Here is an 18,531-nt window from a genome sequence, read left to right on the forward strand (position 1 = left end):
TGTGAAATTCTCCCTATCCAGGAATTCGTAGAAATTTTAACATCACGAAAGAAACGTGCTGTGCTCCAGTGGGTACCTGGGCACTGTGGCATCTATGGAAACGAGCAGGCGGATTTCTTCGCAAAGAGGGGCGCTGGGCTTCTCCAGCTAAAAAAAAATACAGAGATCTCTTACCACAGTATAAAGCTACATCTAAAACAAGTTTTTAAAAGAACTCTTGCTTCCAAATTACAAGATAGAATAAAAGCCAAGCGGTGGAAAGATGACCTCCTAAATATCCCTAATGGTCCACGCCGTGAAGTTGTGGCACAGTTTCGACTCCTAAAGGGCCACGACTGTCTGGCTGAACACTTGCACCGCATCAGTATTCTAAATTCACCTGACTGTCCGCTCTGCAACTTGGCAGAGCCCATGAATAGGATCCACCTCCGCCGCTGTGCTGCATTGCATTCCGGCTCTGAATCGTCGCTTTATTGACAAACCAGAGAACTTCTAGGGCAATGACTTCGGTCATTCTGTTTAGTTTATTTATTCACCTGTTTTGTCTTTGCATTTGTTTTCTGTGTTATTTCTTGTTTATGCCCTGCCACTGAAAATAAAGAAAAAAAAAGCAGACAAGACCTAAATCGGAAGTTACAATCGAGTATTGGACTGACATAATGAATAAATATTTATAATGCGAAACAAAGATATTATATTAGGTGTATCGACTAGATTTTACAAATAAGATGCAGATTACACAATATGAAGTATTCCAGACTCATTGTAATTAAGTAACCCTTGCAATGTGTTGTCAATATTTTTCAAAAGAAAAAAAATGTTTAAAAAGTTATGTAAGTATAGTAATTTTGACTAAAAAACTTTTGCTAAAGGTAACGAAACGATCGATAACCAAGATAAAAAAAAATTAATCAACTGTACTTGAAAAAAAGATATTCAAAGGAAGGAAGGAAGACACTAAGAAGAAATAAATAGGAAGTAATTTTACTTAACAGTTATATAAAATGCACATCATTATAATGGTTCAAATCGGAAGCAGCCCTCCTTTATATTTTTAAACATTTCATTAGAAATGAAAAGATTTTTGTTTGACGATTTTTAGTCTCTTTCTTATTCACCTTATTTTATTTATTTATTTTTCCTAAACTCTTGATATCAAGTCGAGCACGAGATAATGAAGATCTCGAGAATGAAGATGATCTAAAAGGAAGATCTCGAGAAAGACAAATTTTCTCAGAAGAATAGAATAGTCGAGTGAAATTCATCAATGAAACTGGCACTTTCAGCCCAGCAAATATTTCAACTTTTTTAGTTGCATTTCAGCAAGCTATGGATCGGGCTGTATGGTATTTTTGTTCTACAGGTTTAACAATTGATAATTTTTGAACTAATAATCGAATGTTAAATTTATTTGTTCCATTACACTTCCCGTTCTTTTTTCTACGTACCAGCGTCATTTCAAGTTTCTAAATCTTTAATTTTTTGCAATGCAAAACTAAAAATATAAAGCTGAACACCCAAAACTGCGAAGGCACTCACGATTTTTTAATCTAGAGAAACTCCGCCATTATTGTTTAACATTCTTAATCATTGTTTCCCTCTGAAATGTTGAAATTTTTCACGAAAAAAAGATACATTTTTATTAAGTATAATTACCAAGCGAAGAACTTTCATTTAACAGAACTTTCCTCTTTTGCTTAAAATTCGAACTTTAAAAAGTTCATAGATCATGCGCGCTATTTTAACGTCATTTTTAATTCAATTATGGAGACAAGTATTAAGAGAAAATTCGTGATTTATTAAACAAATTCCAAGGAGTAACAAATCAAGAAACCCTTTTTCAATGGAACCTTCGACTTTACTACTCACACAATTCCAATTATTGTTAGCAGTTTATTATGCACAATTATCTCTTTAGTTTTTTTAAACAAAATGTTCATACTCGAATGCCTCTCATCTACAATCATTTCAATCGCTTTTCAATAAATTCTTTGGATCCTATATAAATCATTTTTTGTTGATTAAATGAGTTGAAAAATATCGAGTGTAGTAAGCCTTGATGATTTTAAGGAAACCTATTCTTTGTTTTTCGTTCAAAAATAGAATAAAATAAAAAAATCTAGCAATAAATAAATTTTCATCTTGCAACAAAGAATATAGGTCATTGTTCAAAAAAAAAAGTGAGAAAATATTCTCGAAAAATATATTTAAAGTGGCAAAAACTTTTGGACAAATTGAAATTTTGAAAATAAAAAATTAACACATAAAAATTGTCACGTCAAAATTTTAACTTTTTTTTTATGTGCTGCAGAGCGACCCTCGAGAAATATTTTATTATACGTGCAACAGTCGAGCTAATTATCGAACGTTAAAATTTCTTTGAATATTTTTGAGTATATCTTCGAATTTTAATTTTTTCTTAAAGTTTTATAGTTTCTGTGGAGAAATATAAAATTTAACATAAATTGATCACCCAAAATAGTGACGATGACTCCCATGATTATTTTATTATTATAGAGAGATAATTTCACTTAAAAGTTATTCCTTTCTTTCTCTGAAAAAACTTTCACGAGTTTGTAAAATTTCACATTTTAGTAGAGCTATTAGTTCGCATACATTGATTGTTCTTCCTACAGATTTTCCGAAATCAGTGAAGAAGCTGATGAAGAATCCGATATTGGTGTGTCACGTGATCAGCATCACTTTCCAAGTGAATGGATTTGCTGGCTATTTCGTCTTCATGCCGAAGTTCATGGAATCTCAATATCATCAATCCGCTTCAGATGCCAGTCTATTCTCTGGTAAGTATACAACAAAACACTCATTTTATTAGAATCTGTGGTCCAATCCAAATACAGAATCCAAATATTACGAAAAAGCACAAATGAACCCACATTTTGGTAAAAAAAACCCTGAATGTTTTAATTTTAAATTTACATTTTGTGTTTCATGATGTAGATTTAAAGTATGCTCACCATAATTTAAAAAGTGCAGTCAACATATGGACTATAACTATTTTTTTTTGGGGGGGGGGCATCTTTTAGGTCGTGGCTTCCCTCCCTCCAAAAAACTAATTCGCCTAACCAAAGTTCATTTGTTTGTGTATATAATTTCATTATTCACATAAAAGTTTTACCTAAGATTTACTCTAACTGGTAATATCCTTAAAGTGTACCGTTTTAATCCAATTGCTTGACAATATGAATCTATGTTTACACGAGCAAACTAAATAATTAAAAATATATATACAGGGTGTTCCAAAATTATCTTTACAACTTCAAAAATTTATAACTTCGAACAGAAACAAGATATTTATATTTTGTCTTTTGCATGTATTACTGCAACTAATAAAGTTTTTTTTTCAATAGGCTGAAAAGTTATACACCACAACAGTCACCACAACAATAGGCGGACACCACAACAGAAAGCTCAATGCGTCTCATGGCCGTATTCGCTCCACATTTTCTGGACTTGTGCTGGGTCGTCCGGCTCCACTTTTATGCAATACTGATCCGGTGCTCATGAAGCTTGTGTGCCATGCACGGATGGAGGGTCTGGATGGTGGGTCTCTTTGGAAATTTGTCCTGAAGTTCCGTTGAACCTGTGTATCTGATTTCGTCTCTATGAACAATGAGACGCATTGAGCTTTCTGTTGTGTTGTCCACATCCTCACTTATAACTTTTCAGCCTATTGAAAAAAAAACTTTATTAGTTGCAGTAATACATGCAAAAGACAGAATATAAATATCTTGTTTGTGTTCGAAGTTATGAATTTTTGAAGTTGTAAAGATAATTTTGGAACACCCTGTATATATATATGTATACAAATTCAACTTCTTTAAGAAAGGCAGGCGCAGGGATGCCAGCTTCCTCCACTTTCTGCAAAAGTTTTAATAAATTGGTAGGAAATTAAATAGTAAAACTTGTACAAAAGCGTCACCACGAAATGATTGCAATGAAGTTGCATCTCATATGATACTTTTAATTTTTGGATGTGCAGTCGCGGAACTCAAAATGAAAAAGTAAAAAATCACTTAAACTAGAATATACTTTTTTACACAAAGCGGAATCAAGTTAGTATCCCTGGAAGGTGCATTGATTGAATTATTACTTTTCTTCAACCAAAACTGGCTGATTAAATTTGCTGTTATTTATCACCAGGCATTATTTTGCGTCTCCAGTGCGCTGTCTCTCACCAAATCCCGATGATTACTTCGCAATAATTGCTGTTTCTTGGCATGAAACAGTTCAACTAAAAATATATGTACTAATAATAGCACTTGTATCTCCGCTTCCAAATATATCCCATATGATACTAATAAGATCTATAAGTGAACATAAATCATTTTCCAAGTAATCAGTTTTTGAAATAACATTTAAAATGAAAAGTATATTTTTATAATAAATTGGGTCAGTTCACAACTGTAATTTAATGTTTTTGTTTACCAAACAGACGGATGTATATTTTGAATGTAATTTTTGCATTCCTCACTTTGTGCATGAAGCTGAAAGTTAAGTTCTAAAATCATTTAAAGATTCTCTTTAATAGTCATTCATAGTAATGGAATTTGCACCAAAAAATAATAATCGTAAAATGGTTAGGAAATCAGACACCTATTTGAATAATTTTATCTTAAAATGTAACGTAGAATTACATTATTCTAATAATAATATTAATAAAAACACTCCTCCTAAACTCTTAATTTAGAAATCAAACAAATTAAAAAACGCAATAATAGAAGTACAGGTAATTTTAACTTTTAAATTAGGAAAAGAAAAATATTGATGGGATAACAATATCCTTATGACTTAGTATTTCAATTTTATGCTGATGACGTACAACCCATGTGAAAATTAATGTGAAAAAACTGGATCCTGCCATGTGATTTTCTAGCCAATGAAAACGTATTGACAACAATGGAAAACTGGAACACCATCATTTGATTTTAATATATAGTAAGAAATACTGCTAGGGTTATTATGTTAGTGTAGTTAGAATATAGCCTTCCTAAAAGAATGTTTTTTTTTACAAATATTTCGCAGATCAAAGTTTGTTATCACCAAAATTATCTTTTTTTTTTCTTTTTCGTTCTTTCTCTAATAATGACTGAATATTCACAAAAACGTGCAATGCGCAGGGAAAGGGAAGCTGCTGTCAGAGTAAATGAATGTAGATAGTTATATGATTAAGGTTTGAAATAAATTTTTACATCTTGATACTTCAAGATAATTAAATGTAATGCTGCCTAAACTTGCATAACTAAATCAACCCCGAATACAGCTGTCAAAAATGCATGTCTGATATAACAAAAGTTTATTAGTGACAGCCATAGAAAATCACGTCACTAACATAATTTGAAGAAGAAAATATATCTGTTGCCATCTAAAATTAATTTTAGTGGAGAAATATACCACTCCAACAGGAGAAGGTCTGTAATTGTAGTGAAAATGTTGATTTTTTGAAGGTGCCACTGGAATCATTTCCATGCTGCTGGGTATTCTGATCGGTGGCTTCCTGATCAAGAAATATAAGCCACGCCCTAAGTATCTCACTGGATATATGGTTTTAGTGGAAGTATTTTCAGTCATTGGACTTCTTGTGTCCATATTCCTTGGGTGCTCACAGATTCAAATGCCCGGAACAACTCTTAATCCAGACAAGTAAGTTAAAAATGAAATATTTATTTTTGTAAAAACAATATTTTCTAATCACTTCTACAGACTCAATAAAACAAATTTCAGGTTTTCAGTTTTATTTGCGGTTTATTAAGATGTGCACTTCATGACTGCCTAAAAGTTTTATAAAATTACTTACATCAAATTTTGTTTTAATTTAGAATTTTGAGGAAATCATTTTATTTTTAAATGTCGTCATTCGAAAATTTTAAATTCTTTTTAAAATCATTGTTAGATGTCTTTAAACAAAAATCAAGCAATTATAAAAATTATATGATTTTAAAACTTCATATCTGTTATTTGATATTTTAAAGTTGCTTTTTAAAGACTCTTTAATCACACGACTTTTTATTTTGCGAATAATTGCCATCTTCGTAACTGCCCTGAATTTGCAGCAGTTATTCATGACTGTCGGGTCACCTATCTTTAGCCTCTTTACTAATTCCGAAAATGGCGCAAAACGTCAATGTGGAGAAAATGTATAGTTTTGATTTTATTATTATTATTATTTTTTTAATATTTAGAAAGTTCCTCTAATGGGGCCTTTTTTGGGTTCATAAAAATTTGAAAAAATTGAGAAATATTTATTGATTTTGATAATTTTTACATAGGAAAAAAAATCTTTCTAAAATAGGCAATTTTTAAAAAGTTTAATACTTTTTCAAATACCTATTTAAGTTTTTTTTTATCCATTCTTAAGCCGAGGTAATTCTTCACAGCAAGGAACTTAAACTTCAGCTTATTTTCCTTTGGTCAACGCTGTTAACCAGTGTTAAAAACATGTTCTGATTTTGAAAATCCCGAACTTTCAGAGAGTATAATTTTTCTCTTTTTTCTGCAGGTCTCTCTCCCTGTACAATGAATGCAATGCAGGATGCAGTTGTACTCGAAGGGTATTTGAGCCAGTTTGTGGTTCAGATGGAGTGTCCACTTTCTTCTCTCCCTGCTTTGCCGGATGTCCGAACACCACAGGACTCAATTTCCCACCTGTTACTGCCGTCCCCACCACAGCCATGAACACTACAGTACTTTCATATTTATTTCTAATTTTATTATTATTAAGTGGTCAAGAACAAAGTTGACTGAGAGACACATTCATAAGTGGGGGCTGTTAACCCCTTAACTGCCGAGTAAAATTAACGTGATTCACTCCCCAGTGCCACCGTTTTTCGCTCAAGTGCACTTTCTTACACGGTGTTTTGGTGGGGAAAATGATGCACGCTTTGCAATTTAAAAACAGTTTAATTTTACAAGACAAGAAATAGGAAAGAAAGAAAATGCAAAATTTAAATTAAATAATAAAAATACAATATAAAAGATGTTAAAACTTAGCTGTTGTATGATAAATTCTGAAACATGGTTGGACACATAAACCAACATCACATTCATCGCACTGATAGCGGGATTCACGACGAATTTTTTTCTTGAACAAACAGCACATTTTCACGATGCATTTTTCTTTGAAGACGTTGATGGAAAGAATAAAAAGCACCAAATACATACGGGAAACAAAAGCGAAAAAAGAATAAACCCGACCTTACTCAAATAAATACACACAAGCGATTAATACGATATCACTTTTCCATAACATCCTTTTCCCATTCTCCCTCCTCCGAAATTAGTAATACATTCGCAAAGCAAACACTTTCAAGGCCATTTTACTGCATTCTGAAGTAGGGGGTGTAGTTCTATTTATAGCAGCGCAGTGCAAAGCATCGTACTTCGGGAAAGCGTATATATACGCCTGCGGCAGTTAACGCATCGTCCGGCCGAGACGTATATATACGCCCGCGCCAGTTAAGGGGTTTTAAGGGCAAAAGCGAGAGAGAATCAGTGAATTCATGAAATCATAATGGATTGCCGGAGAACCAAACACTGTCCATCAGCTTTTCTTGTGCGTGTGTGAATGTTACACTTTGGAGTGTATTTTTGGTGATTTATTCGAGTTGTTCAACCAAATCGACACCAAAGCCAACTAACACTAAAAGTCAAATACGATATTAGTGTTGAGCGTTATCAGCGATGCCATAGTTTCCTTTATAGAGCTTATATTTCTTAATTTCTGAACGCTATGTTTTCAATAAAATGAACAGTTAAAAATGCTTTTTAAATTTTTCAGAGTTTACAGTGATATAGTCCAAAGCCCATATAGTCCATATTCATCCCCTTTACATAAGATCCCTGTCCTATATTCAGATGTAACGTATAGATTTTCAAATAAGGAAGAAAAAGCGGTAAAATATGAAATCAACAAAGAGTTTTAGCACAGCGTTTGTCTTTTGTTAGTCAAAACTATTTTATTTCCTACCCCTTAGGAGCATGGTGATGCGTAAGGAAATTTTCGAGCTAGCACTCCGTTAACGTTAGAGGGTACCTTCTGCAAAATTAATCTCACGAATAATCAGCTGTGACGCATCCTTCCGCCGTCGAGGCTTTATTTTGGAGATCTTTTATGAGACCTTATTTGCTCTTCCGTCCAATGCATTTTAAATACGAACAGCAGAAATAATACTCTTTGTTGAATTTTTACGAATAAATGGTTGTTGGATTTACCATCGAAACAGGCCCTCACATAATCAGAATTTAAGAAATATAACGCATTTTAGATTTATTATTTTTTCACTTTTAAAATATACCGATACTTTTGCCACATTTTGAAATCATACAGCTTTGCATAATGTGCTTTTCTGCTTTTAAACATTTAATAAGAACCTTTTTTACGTAATTTACCTAGAATTTTACAACAGTATTTGGATTGGTTTTCATTTTTTTTAACAATAACATAAGTAAATCGGAAAAATTTCAAAAATGGAGCAATTAAGCTACCTATCTTAAAATTAATAACTACGCAATTTCATTGCACTAAATGAATTGAGGACGATGTTTGAGAAATGAAGAAGTTTTGAAAGTGTTATTTTCCTGATCAAATAAAGCGAGTCTTTTAGTTGTGGAACTTTTAAAAGGTGTAAAATAAATTATTGTTAAAAAAAAAAAAGAATGAGTACAAAGTTTGTTTGAAACAAAAAAGCATCGAGCAAACGGAAATCAAACATTTCAACTAAAATCAGAAATCACAAGAGCTTTTAAGGTATTTCTTAAAAATCAACTGGGGACGAAAGAACTAACTTTCTAAACTTAAAGTAAAATTTTAATTTAATACAGTATAAACTTTTTTGATGAAATTAATCGACTCTAAAAAAAAACAAGTAAATACTTTAATATATTTATTTAAAAATATATTTAATTTTTTTTAGAAATTCTGGAATTTGCTAGCATTTTTTCACTTCAAAAAATTGAGTACATACAAAGAAAAATTAAATACTTTTTATTTTAGATATCTTTTAAGTGTTTCTTCCCCTTGAAATGTTTTGCTTTTTTCATTATTAGCATAGAAAGCTCAAAATAGGAGGAGTTTGACTAAGCTTAATCTAATGGTTATGAATAACTCATAAAAATTATAAAATTTCCATGCTATTCTTTAAAAAGTTAGTTTGGCGAAAGAGCTTTAAGAATGCAGATTTAAAATTTTACTGGTAGATATGAGATAAAGTAGATCCTTCTCATTTATAACGGTTTTACCGAAATTTTTCTCCAATCTACAAATTCGCTTCAAAGAACTGAGGAAAACCGGCTATTATCATTTAGGCTAAAACAAAATATATTTTAGATATTTTGTATACAAAAAAATTATATTCATACCCGTTACACAAGACCCCTATCATATATTCATCCCCTTTTCTCATAAAATAAGTTTTGTATGAAAATAAAATAATAAAAGAAATTAATTAACACACGAACTATTAAACTATTTTATGCTTAGAACATTACATTCCTTAGACATTATTATTCCATGAGCTTCCTAAAATTGTGCGTTGCTTATTTAGTACAATAATCTATTTTATTCACTTAATTTTGAAAGGAAACGAGGGTAAATCACCATAACCATGTAAATTTGATAGACAGAAATAACTGGATATATTTTTTAAAGGCATACTGTTCATACTCTAAACTATAAATAATGTAAATTGGTAAGCATAAATCCCTCCCAAGTCTGAAAAAAATAAACAAATATAACAAATTACGTCCAAAAATGTGATGTGCTTTACAAAATCCTCTTAAATGCTTTAAAGGAATAAAAATTTATTATTCGCGAGTTAAAGTGTTTTTCGTGTTAAATTTTAATTGCAGAATTTGAAAGGAGACACTAAAACACTTATTTAAAAGAACATGATAAACGAATTAATAATTAAATTACACCTACCACCTCCTCTCCTTCCTAATTTATATTTCTTGATAAATTTATTTTGTTACTAATTTAAGCTCTCTACTTATTAAGCTGAAGCAACAAGGTTAACTAGTTGTTTATGTATAAATTAATAATATTTGATTTTGGTGTATTTCAGATATTTCACGACTGTAAATGTATAGCCAGTTTAAATAGCACACTTTCTGACTTCAACAGCACTTACACATCCTCCTTCGTAACAAGTGGATTCTGCGCAACTGGTTGTACTATGTTCATGGTCTATATCATTGTGCTGTGTGTCAGCAAATTTATCTCTTCGACAGCACGAGTTGGAAATACACTCATTACCTTCAGGTGAAATACGAAGCCTTAATAGCTTTTGATCTAATGATTGGATTTTTCACGAATTAAGATGCTGAATCAGGAGAATAATCTTAATCGTGCTAACTAATTGGCGATATTTGAAGTTACAAAACTAGGCTCAAGAACATAATCGCTCTGAATACCCTTTTTTAGACCGATCAAGATTATGGACTTTTAAAACATCCTGAAAATGATGAACAATGTAGGCAGAAGAAGAATTTAGGCCTTATAATTCCCTACTTTCACACTGAATAGCATCAAAAAGTTTTTGTTTCTCAAGAATTCCCCTTCTAAATTTCGTCATTTAAAATTACATTGTAAAAATTTATAAACCTAATAATACCAAGTTTTTCCCATTATTAAAATTAATAATAAAATATAAATAAATAATCAGCAAAAATAATATTTTACTTAGACTTATATTTAAACAAATAAACTAAATAATTGCGTGCTAAAATTACTAAATAATCAAAAATCGCTCTGGAGATATGGAAAAATTTGCAAAAAGTGAAATTTTCATGAAAGGGTGGAAACCTTCCATAGACCTCGAGCCTAAATTAATGAGACGATATTTTTCAGAATGCCACACCCCCATATTTTAGGGGTCAAGAATCCAAATCCCTCGAAAAAATATACAAATTTATTCAGAAAAAGAATTTTTTTGAGTTGCACAAATAACCCACCTTGCTTAAGGTTAGGTCCTTGAAACTTTAATATTGCATCTAAGTTCATGAAAATCCAATCCTCATATCAAAAGTTGTTAAGGTGCTGTCTTTTTATTTTATTTTGATCACTGCATTGCTTTAATACTGGAAGACTTTAAAGGAAAGGAAAGCACCATATCGAACTTTTCCAAGAAAAATTTTTTTTTGGATATGTTTTGAATGTTTATATTTTTTAAAATAACGTGTAAAAATCAATCATCCATGGAAAGCTTTTTATAGCGAAAAAAATTATTGAAGTTATAAATTCGCTAACTTTTTTTAAATTTCTAATGACAAGATGCAACAACATATTTAGTATAACAGTGCAAGGTTCAGAAGCGGAGTCATAGGCAGGGACATGAGTCTCTGGTTCGCCAATGTCGGGTTCATATCGGAGTTGTAACCACGAAGTTGAAATATGAATATGAATTTGATGAACATGCTCAACCTGGAAATCATGGTCTCTTAAGAGCTAAAAAAAGCCACTGTAACATCTGCATGTCACTCAATACTTTCGATGGGTCTTTTGTCTAATACATTGTTTTACGGTGGAATATTTGAATTTGTCAAATGTGCATCTTTTCGTGGGATGAAATCTGCTTGTTCGTTGCGAAACATGCGTCTTGCTGGGGTACATCGTATTATATTTTTCTTATTAGTCTCTGCTGTAGGCATCGGATAAGTTCTCGCTACTGTTTAAATAGGAATTTCCAGAGAGCTAATGAGCTAAATAGCTACTTTTGAATCTGATACTCAGATAATACAGTAACCAGTTTGCAGCAAAATGGCGACAGTTCATTTATGAAGTCATGTGTGGTTTTTGGGAAATCGACGAGTAGGTAAAAAAACAAAGGTTACTATTTAAGGGCATTTAATAGTTCTCAGTGACCTCACCGTGTGACGAAAATGTGACATATTCACGTCTCAACTTAGATACCGGGTGACCTTGTTGAGACGAGAATATCTCACAGTTTCGTCACACCGTTGCATTGTAGAAACGTGAATATGTCACAATTTTGACGAACACAGTGAGGTCACTGCGAAAATTAACTGTCTCATTGTGGTCCTACGTTGATATCCGGCTGAAGTCAAAATCTGGCGTCACCTAAGGCGGACATAATAAACTTTTTTGACCTAAGCATCTGTGTCGCAAAAACTACATGTGACATCACAAATGAGCATTCGAGATCGTCACATTTTTGTTGCAATCTGGGGGATGGAATTTTGGGTGATTACCGAATATTCAGTCACCCAACGTTGATTTAGTGGATGTATTTATAGAGTTCTTTTTTTTAAAAGAACTCAGCTAGTAAAATATTGCAAATTTTTATTTTATTAATTATTATTTTTTCTTAAACTTAACAAAAATAACCAGTCTTTAAATATTAAAATATTTTATCAGAAAAATCTTTGTAAGATTTATTTTAGTTCATTCTCATTAACTCATTATCTGTTATAATGTACTTCAGTTTTTCAAAATGATTTTAGAAATTATTAATTGAACAATTTTATTATTTTATTAGTAAATTAAAACATTGTGTCATTTTTATTAAAGAATCTAATTTCAATTTCAAATTTAAAATCAAAGTACATATACATTATTATATATTAAATTGTCTTTGGTCAATAAAGATATACATATTTAGCTATTTTTAATTTGTATGAGGAAACAAGTACATCTTACGGGTGTGTATCGTAACAGTTGAATGATTATTATTTTCATAACCTATGTTCAAATTGAAATCTGTCTGAAGATAATAGACCCAATATAAATATTCTCAGCTAATTTTGAGTATCAGTGAATTACTAAATTATTATTTTGTTTTACAGATGCGTGGATGCTGAAGATAAAAGTTTTGCTCTCGGTGCTTTCGGGAGTATCCTCTCCTTATTTGGTATATTCATCCATTTCTTTTTGTTCAATCATAATGAGAGATATTAATACAATGTTTAAAAAAGATATTAATCTGTTTATCTCCAAAACTTAGGATTGAATGACCCAACGTAAGTCAGAATGATTTTTAAATTGTGGGGATGTTCACACATTGTAACATCCATAAGAAAATTAGGGGACTTGTCCTTATTTTTCAATAGTTTTAATCCCTCCCACTTATTCCATTTATCGCATGCCACGCTATGTTGCACAAACATATATACTTGCAGTTTAAATAAGATAGATATTTCAAATTTCCTTTTCAAACTTTTACTGTATAACTAATGTTTGTGACTAACATTTTAACTATTATTTTTGAGCATGACAATAATGATGATTACGTGAAATAGGATAAAGGTTAGCTATAAACAAGTAATATTACAAAGGTAGTCAATTCCTACTTAAGTAATTTTATTTTAGTTACTTTTTATTAAATAATTACAGTTCTTTCTCCCAAATAAAACTAAAATAAATTAGTTAAATTTAATCAATGAATGAAGAAACGGTTTTAAAATCAAGTGTCATCCACTAAAAATTGAAAAAAGGTATTTATCGGTTATAGGAACCATGTGCTGTTTTTCAAGTTGTCGAGAGCACTGGCCCTTAAAACATATAAGTGCCAATTTTTAATATCGTGATATTTGTTAAAATATATCGATATTTAACAAATGTATCACAAAATTATTCCAATTTATGTAATTTATATAATTTTTACATGGGCCGTTGCCCAAATAAAATTTATCAACTCTCATAACAAAATCGTATTCAATACCTATGGTTGTGTATAATATTATTATTTTTTTGAAACGTTAACTTATCTATAATGATCGCGATTTTATCATATTGTATAATAATAATTATAAATGATGATCGCAATATTTTTGTATTCAATATCTATTGTAATTATTAATGATGGTGACATTGTTGCATTTGATACACATATGTGTATTATCGGTACCCGGTGACTTATGTAAGAAAGAGTTTGAGCGTTGCTCTTTCGTCTTGCCTAACTTGTCTCCAATAATGATAAATAATATGAAAAGCATAATTAATATACAATAACTAGGAGGCTTCGCCCCCTGCTCGCTGGCGCTCGCCAACCCCCGTTATGTTGCTAAGTTAACTATCAAAAAATTCCATGGCTGGCAACAGCATTTTTATTTTTTAAGTTGTTTATTTTTATTTCTTTTAGAATTCGTTTTTTTTAGCGAAATGTTTTTCAGCCTAACAGAATTCTTTGCCGACTGTTTTCTCTATAAATGAAGAAAATAAAGTAAATATTTAACTGTTGTGAAAAGAATCTTATTTAGTTGTACAAAGTACTTCAGCCAAAATTTGGGAGCCACGTAAGAGAATTATATATATTAGATCAGAAACACATCATTAAAAGGCAGAATGCTTTGGTGTTTTCAAAACAAAGCAAACGTTGCCACCGGCGGAAAAGAAATACAGCCAAAATTTGGGAGCCACGTAAGAGAATTATATATATTTGATCAGAAACACATCATTAAAAGGCAGAATGAGTATTGAGTATAGTAAAGTGCGGCGTGCTCTCTGCTTTCGCTTATAGCACTGCGTTTCAATAGGTAAGGCTTAATTTAGCCTAATAAGATTTATTTGAGGCTCTTCTTCAAATTCAACATACTTCCCCCACAAACCACGGACAGAATGCTATGGTGTTTTCAAAACGTAAACAAAACAAAACAAACGTTGACTCCGGCGGAAAAGAAATACAACCAAAATTTGGGAGCCACGTAAGAGAATTATATATATTAGATTATAAAATATAGCGATCTCATCACTCAATCAGTTAATTGCTGAGGGATCAACTGATCGCCTTCAATCATTCCGTTTTCATATGCAGCATTGGAATATATTTATGAAACAAAAAATTATTTTGCATACTAATAATGGAATGTTACAATTAAAATGATTGATTTAATCAAGTGATTTGAATCATGCCTATTTTCATTAAAATCTGCATAATAGAATGCAGAACTTATTATTTAAATTGCTAAAAAATTTAAAAGTTCAATCAGAGGAACGAGATTAAAGGTCTAGGAAAGAAGAATTTTAATTCCCCACATTTTCTTTTTTTTTTTTTTTTTAGAATTAATAAAGTAAAAACTTTTGCTTTACGTGAAGAGCCATTTTTCTGATTCCTAAGACAAATTAAAATGCATAATTTAAGATTGATCATTTGAAGAAATTAAAAATTCATTTTATGTTTCAGCTTTCATTCCCTACCCACTGATCTACGGTGCTCTGACAGATTCAGCCTGTCTTGTGTGGGAAGAGAGCTGCTCACAGACAGGCAACTGTTGGTTATACGACAGCGACAAATTTAGATACTATCTGCACGGCATGTCTATGCTGCTCATCAGTATAGGCATCTGCTTCGATATCGTGGTTTTCTTCCTGAGTGACCGACTCAAGAATTTTTACGGAGAAGAAGACGAAGAAGAGGAAAAGACATCAGTTGATAGACTTGCCAGGTGGATTAAAGAAGAAGAGGAGGAAGACATCATCTTCACGAAATGTCCAAGGACGGATCCCAATCTTGAGATGGATCCCATTATTTAAGCCTGATCCACTTTTTCGATCTGACTCTTTCAAAATATTTATTTCTTTATAGTTCGAGAACTGGACATTTTAATCATTTTTAATGCCTGGGTGTTAAACAAAAATATTGCCATTAGTTTTGTAGCTATGACAGTGGTGGGCTAACAATTAAATACCCTTAAAATCAGAGGTCTACAAATTCTGAGTGACAGATTGGACTACCTAGAAAATCATATCTGGTGCCGAAAGTTTTGTATATAAACCCTAAAAATTTGAGTATTCATGAAAAAAATATTTTTCTAAACAGAACTAAAATAAAAATTCTTTTTCAATATTGTGTAAGGTGATTTTAGCTTGTTTAATTGCTTGCGTAATTTAACTCTGCGCCCCATTTCTCACCACTTTATTTATTTTTAAATAATATGAAATAAAAAAAATTTTGCATTTTGGAGGAAAAGAAAACTTAATTTTATTTTGTTTCGAAACATAACTAAAATAGAAATAATATTTTAGCATTATATAGTTATATAATGTATTTTCAGCTATCATTATTGTCTTTGCACTAACTCTGTGCCTTAAATTTGACCTCTTTATTCTTAGAAAATGTGCAATTAAGAATACTAATTGTCTCTATGTAATTTTATAAAAGCAAAGAAGTATTTCATTTCATACAGGCTACTGGAACTTTCAAACCTTCCTTGAGCCTCGCTTAAAACCATCTTAATAGATGGCAGATTAAGTGTAAAACGGCAAGTAATTGATAATATTTGATTTTAAAAAAATTATAGCACTGTAATTACACATTCCTTACGTGATTACATGAATGAATTTGGCAAGAATTTGGAAAATACTAAAAATACGCCCTCCGAAAGAAAGCATATTTTCTGTTAACTTTTTTTGAAATGAACAATTAACTATTTAGTAGACCAACGGCAGTATTTTTTTAGCATATTATTTATATGAAATATGAAAGTATTCAACCCGCTTTGCTCTCGTTACTCTTTCTGGAGACTAGTTTTAATATGCCCACAGGAGCTGAATAACTTCGACAGAAATTTGACACAAAGTTTAAAAAAAAAAATGATTCTTAATAAGCTATCAATGGCAAAATGTATTAAATGCTCAGTTTATAATAATCTACCCTTTACAACTCTTGCAATACACAAAAGAAAAGTGTGAAGGTGGTTTCATTGTGAATTAAGAATTAACTAATTTATATGTAATAATTATTTTGTAGATACAATTGTAATAACACTCTTTTTTCTCATAATATCGTACAATATAAAATTATATCATTTTGTATTGAATATAAAAATATAAAAAGAAATTTTCAGAGAAAATGTTTTTGAAAAGTTAATATACCGTGAATTTCATGAAATTTAGTCTCTAAATGCAAATTATTATCAAAAAATTTCAAATTTGCTATTATTCATGTTATTTAATAACTTATTAAAATAAATAACAATAATTTTTTAGCAAATTAGCAATTTTTTAAGTAATAGTTCAAAAGTAATTCATTTCAATTCGCAACGAATGCATTTTAAGTGTTTAAACACGAACTATAGAGTATGAAATCATTTTTTTTAAGTGTAGCTTGAATTTTATTTTTTACTCTACGGTTTTTCCTTAAACTTTTCTCTGTTTGGTTACCCCATCAGTGCTTTGAACTGTCATAAATTAACACCAAAGATTAAGATTTTTAAGTATTCAAATAAGACGAATTTAAAAATAGAAGTTTTACACATCATGTTTCAAATGAAATTTTATAAATTGTGATAATTTATTATCGAGAAGTCTTTGTAAGTCTGGTTAAAGCCTGAGATGTATCTCTATTGAGATAATTTGGTATCTGTATTGAGATAACTTTAAAAAAAATTAATTACGTTTTGTTTATTTCATCTATAAATAAATAACTAATTTATTGAAAACATTTCAATTCATTTCATAAATTGTTATGCATCTAAATTTTTTCTTTTATTCTTAAATTAAATAAATTAAAAAAGTGAGAAAATGAAAGCTACTATTTTTCTGTAAAAAAAAAATGAAAAAAACTAGTTGCGTAAAGTTTTAGTTTCATTTATATCTTTCTTCTTGGGTATAACATGAGCAATAAAATGCATCAAAAGTTAGAGAACAAAAGGTTACATTCTCTATTAAGATTCTAATATAATAATTTTACTGACTGGTATTCCAAGTTTTTGTCTTATATCTTTTATTTATTTTTGAAAAAATAGTCTCAGAAATTTTTTTGTTTTAATCTGCATTAAGCAGAAATGCTGTGTTTGGAAAAATATTATTTCACATAAAAAACGTCAATACATGACTTGCAACGGATTTTACACAGGCTATACTGAACAACGAAGCAGATTGAATAAGCAAGTAAATAAATAAACTTGGGCTTTACTTTGAGAAAAGCTTATTAAATGCATACAAAAATTCGACTCCAAGAGAATTGTGAGCAAAAATTGTGCAGGAAGATACTCTATAAATTGGAATTCGTTACTAAAATAAGACACAAATTATGAGATTCACATATTATTGATGAGGGCGGAAAGGAACACATTTTTGAAACTGATTCTCTCAGTATTGTTTGAATTTTTTCGAACTATTTTTTGATAGTTTACTAACATTTTTCATGAGGCTTAAATGTTAAATCATTTTATATTACAATTAATGTTTGTAAGTTTTGACAACATTGTAAAAATGACTCGTGGTTGTAAAAAACTGTCGAGTTATTTGTTTGGAATACACATATTTAAATGCCTCGTTAGTATTTCTTGCTTAGCATTAAAATATTGCTCAAAAACTTTTTAAAAGAAATTCTAAGTTAAAAATTTATTATTTTCCTTATGTATTGAAATCTAAATATTCTTTCTGTTTATTAAAAAATAAATGAAAGCAAAATATTCTCAGTTAAAAATTAGTAATTTTCGAAGTGCATGTTTTTAAAATTGAAAAAAAAAGGAAGGAAAAAAACAATAGTAGGAGGGGGGGGAGGCCCTGTATCTCGATTGTTTTCCAGCGCATAGACTCTGAACTACATTTTA

The 18,531-nt window shown here is 30.6% G+C and overlaps 1 protein-coding gene across 4 annotated transcripts in view; it reads left to right on the forward strand.

Moving 5' to 3' along the window:
* The window catches only part of LOC107442146 (solute carrier organic anion transporter family member 74D), a 46,166-nt gene extending 30,350 nt beyond the window's left edge, over nucleotides 1-15,816 (forward strand). For all 4 annotated transcript variants that reach the window (XM_071184361.1, XM_016055620.3, XM_016055619.3 and 1 more), the window contains exons 4-9: nucleotides 2,637-2,801; nucleotides 5,466-5,661; nucleotides 6,518-6,701; nucleotides 10,080-10,276; nucleotides 12,820-12,884; nucleotides 15,156-15,816. In XM_071184361.1, the coding sequence (XP_071040462.1) occupies nucleotides 2,637-2,801; nucleotides 5,466-5,661; nucleotides 6,518-6,701; nucleotides 10,080-10,276; nucleotides 12,820-12,884; nucleotides 15,156-15,505 (1,157 nt within the window). In that variant the 3' untranslated portion in view covers nucleotides 15,506-15,816. The remainder of the gene's footprint in view (nucleotides 1-2,636; nucleotides 2,802-5,465; nucleotides 5,662-6,517; nucleotides 6,702-10,079; nucleotides 10,277-12,819; nucleotides 12,885-15,155) is intronic.
* The last annotated feature ends 2,715 nt before the right edge of the window (nucleotides 15,817-18,531 follow it).

This window comes from Parasteatoda tepidariorum, chromosome 8, assembly GCF_043381705.1.
Source record: "Parasteatoda tepidariorum isolate YZ-2023 chromosome 8, CAS_Ptep_4.0, whole genome shotgun sequence".
In the NCBI taxonomy this organism is placed as follows: domain Eukaryota; kingdom Metazoa; phylum Arthropoda; class Arachnida; order Araneae; family Theridiidae; genus Parasteatoda; species Parasteatoda tepidariorum.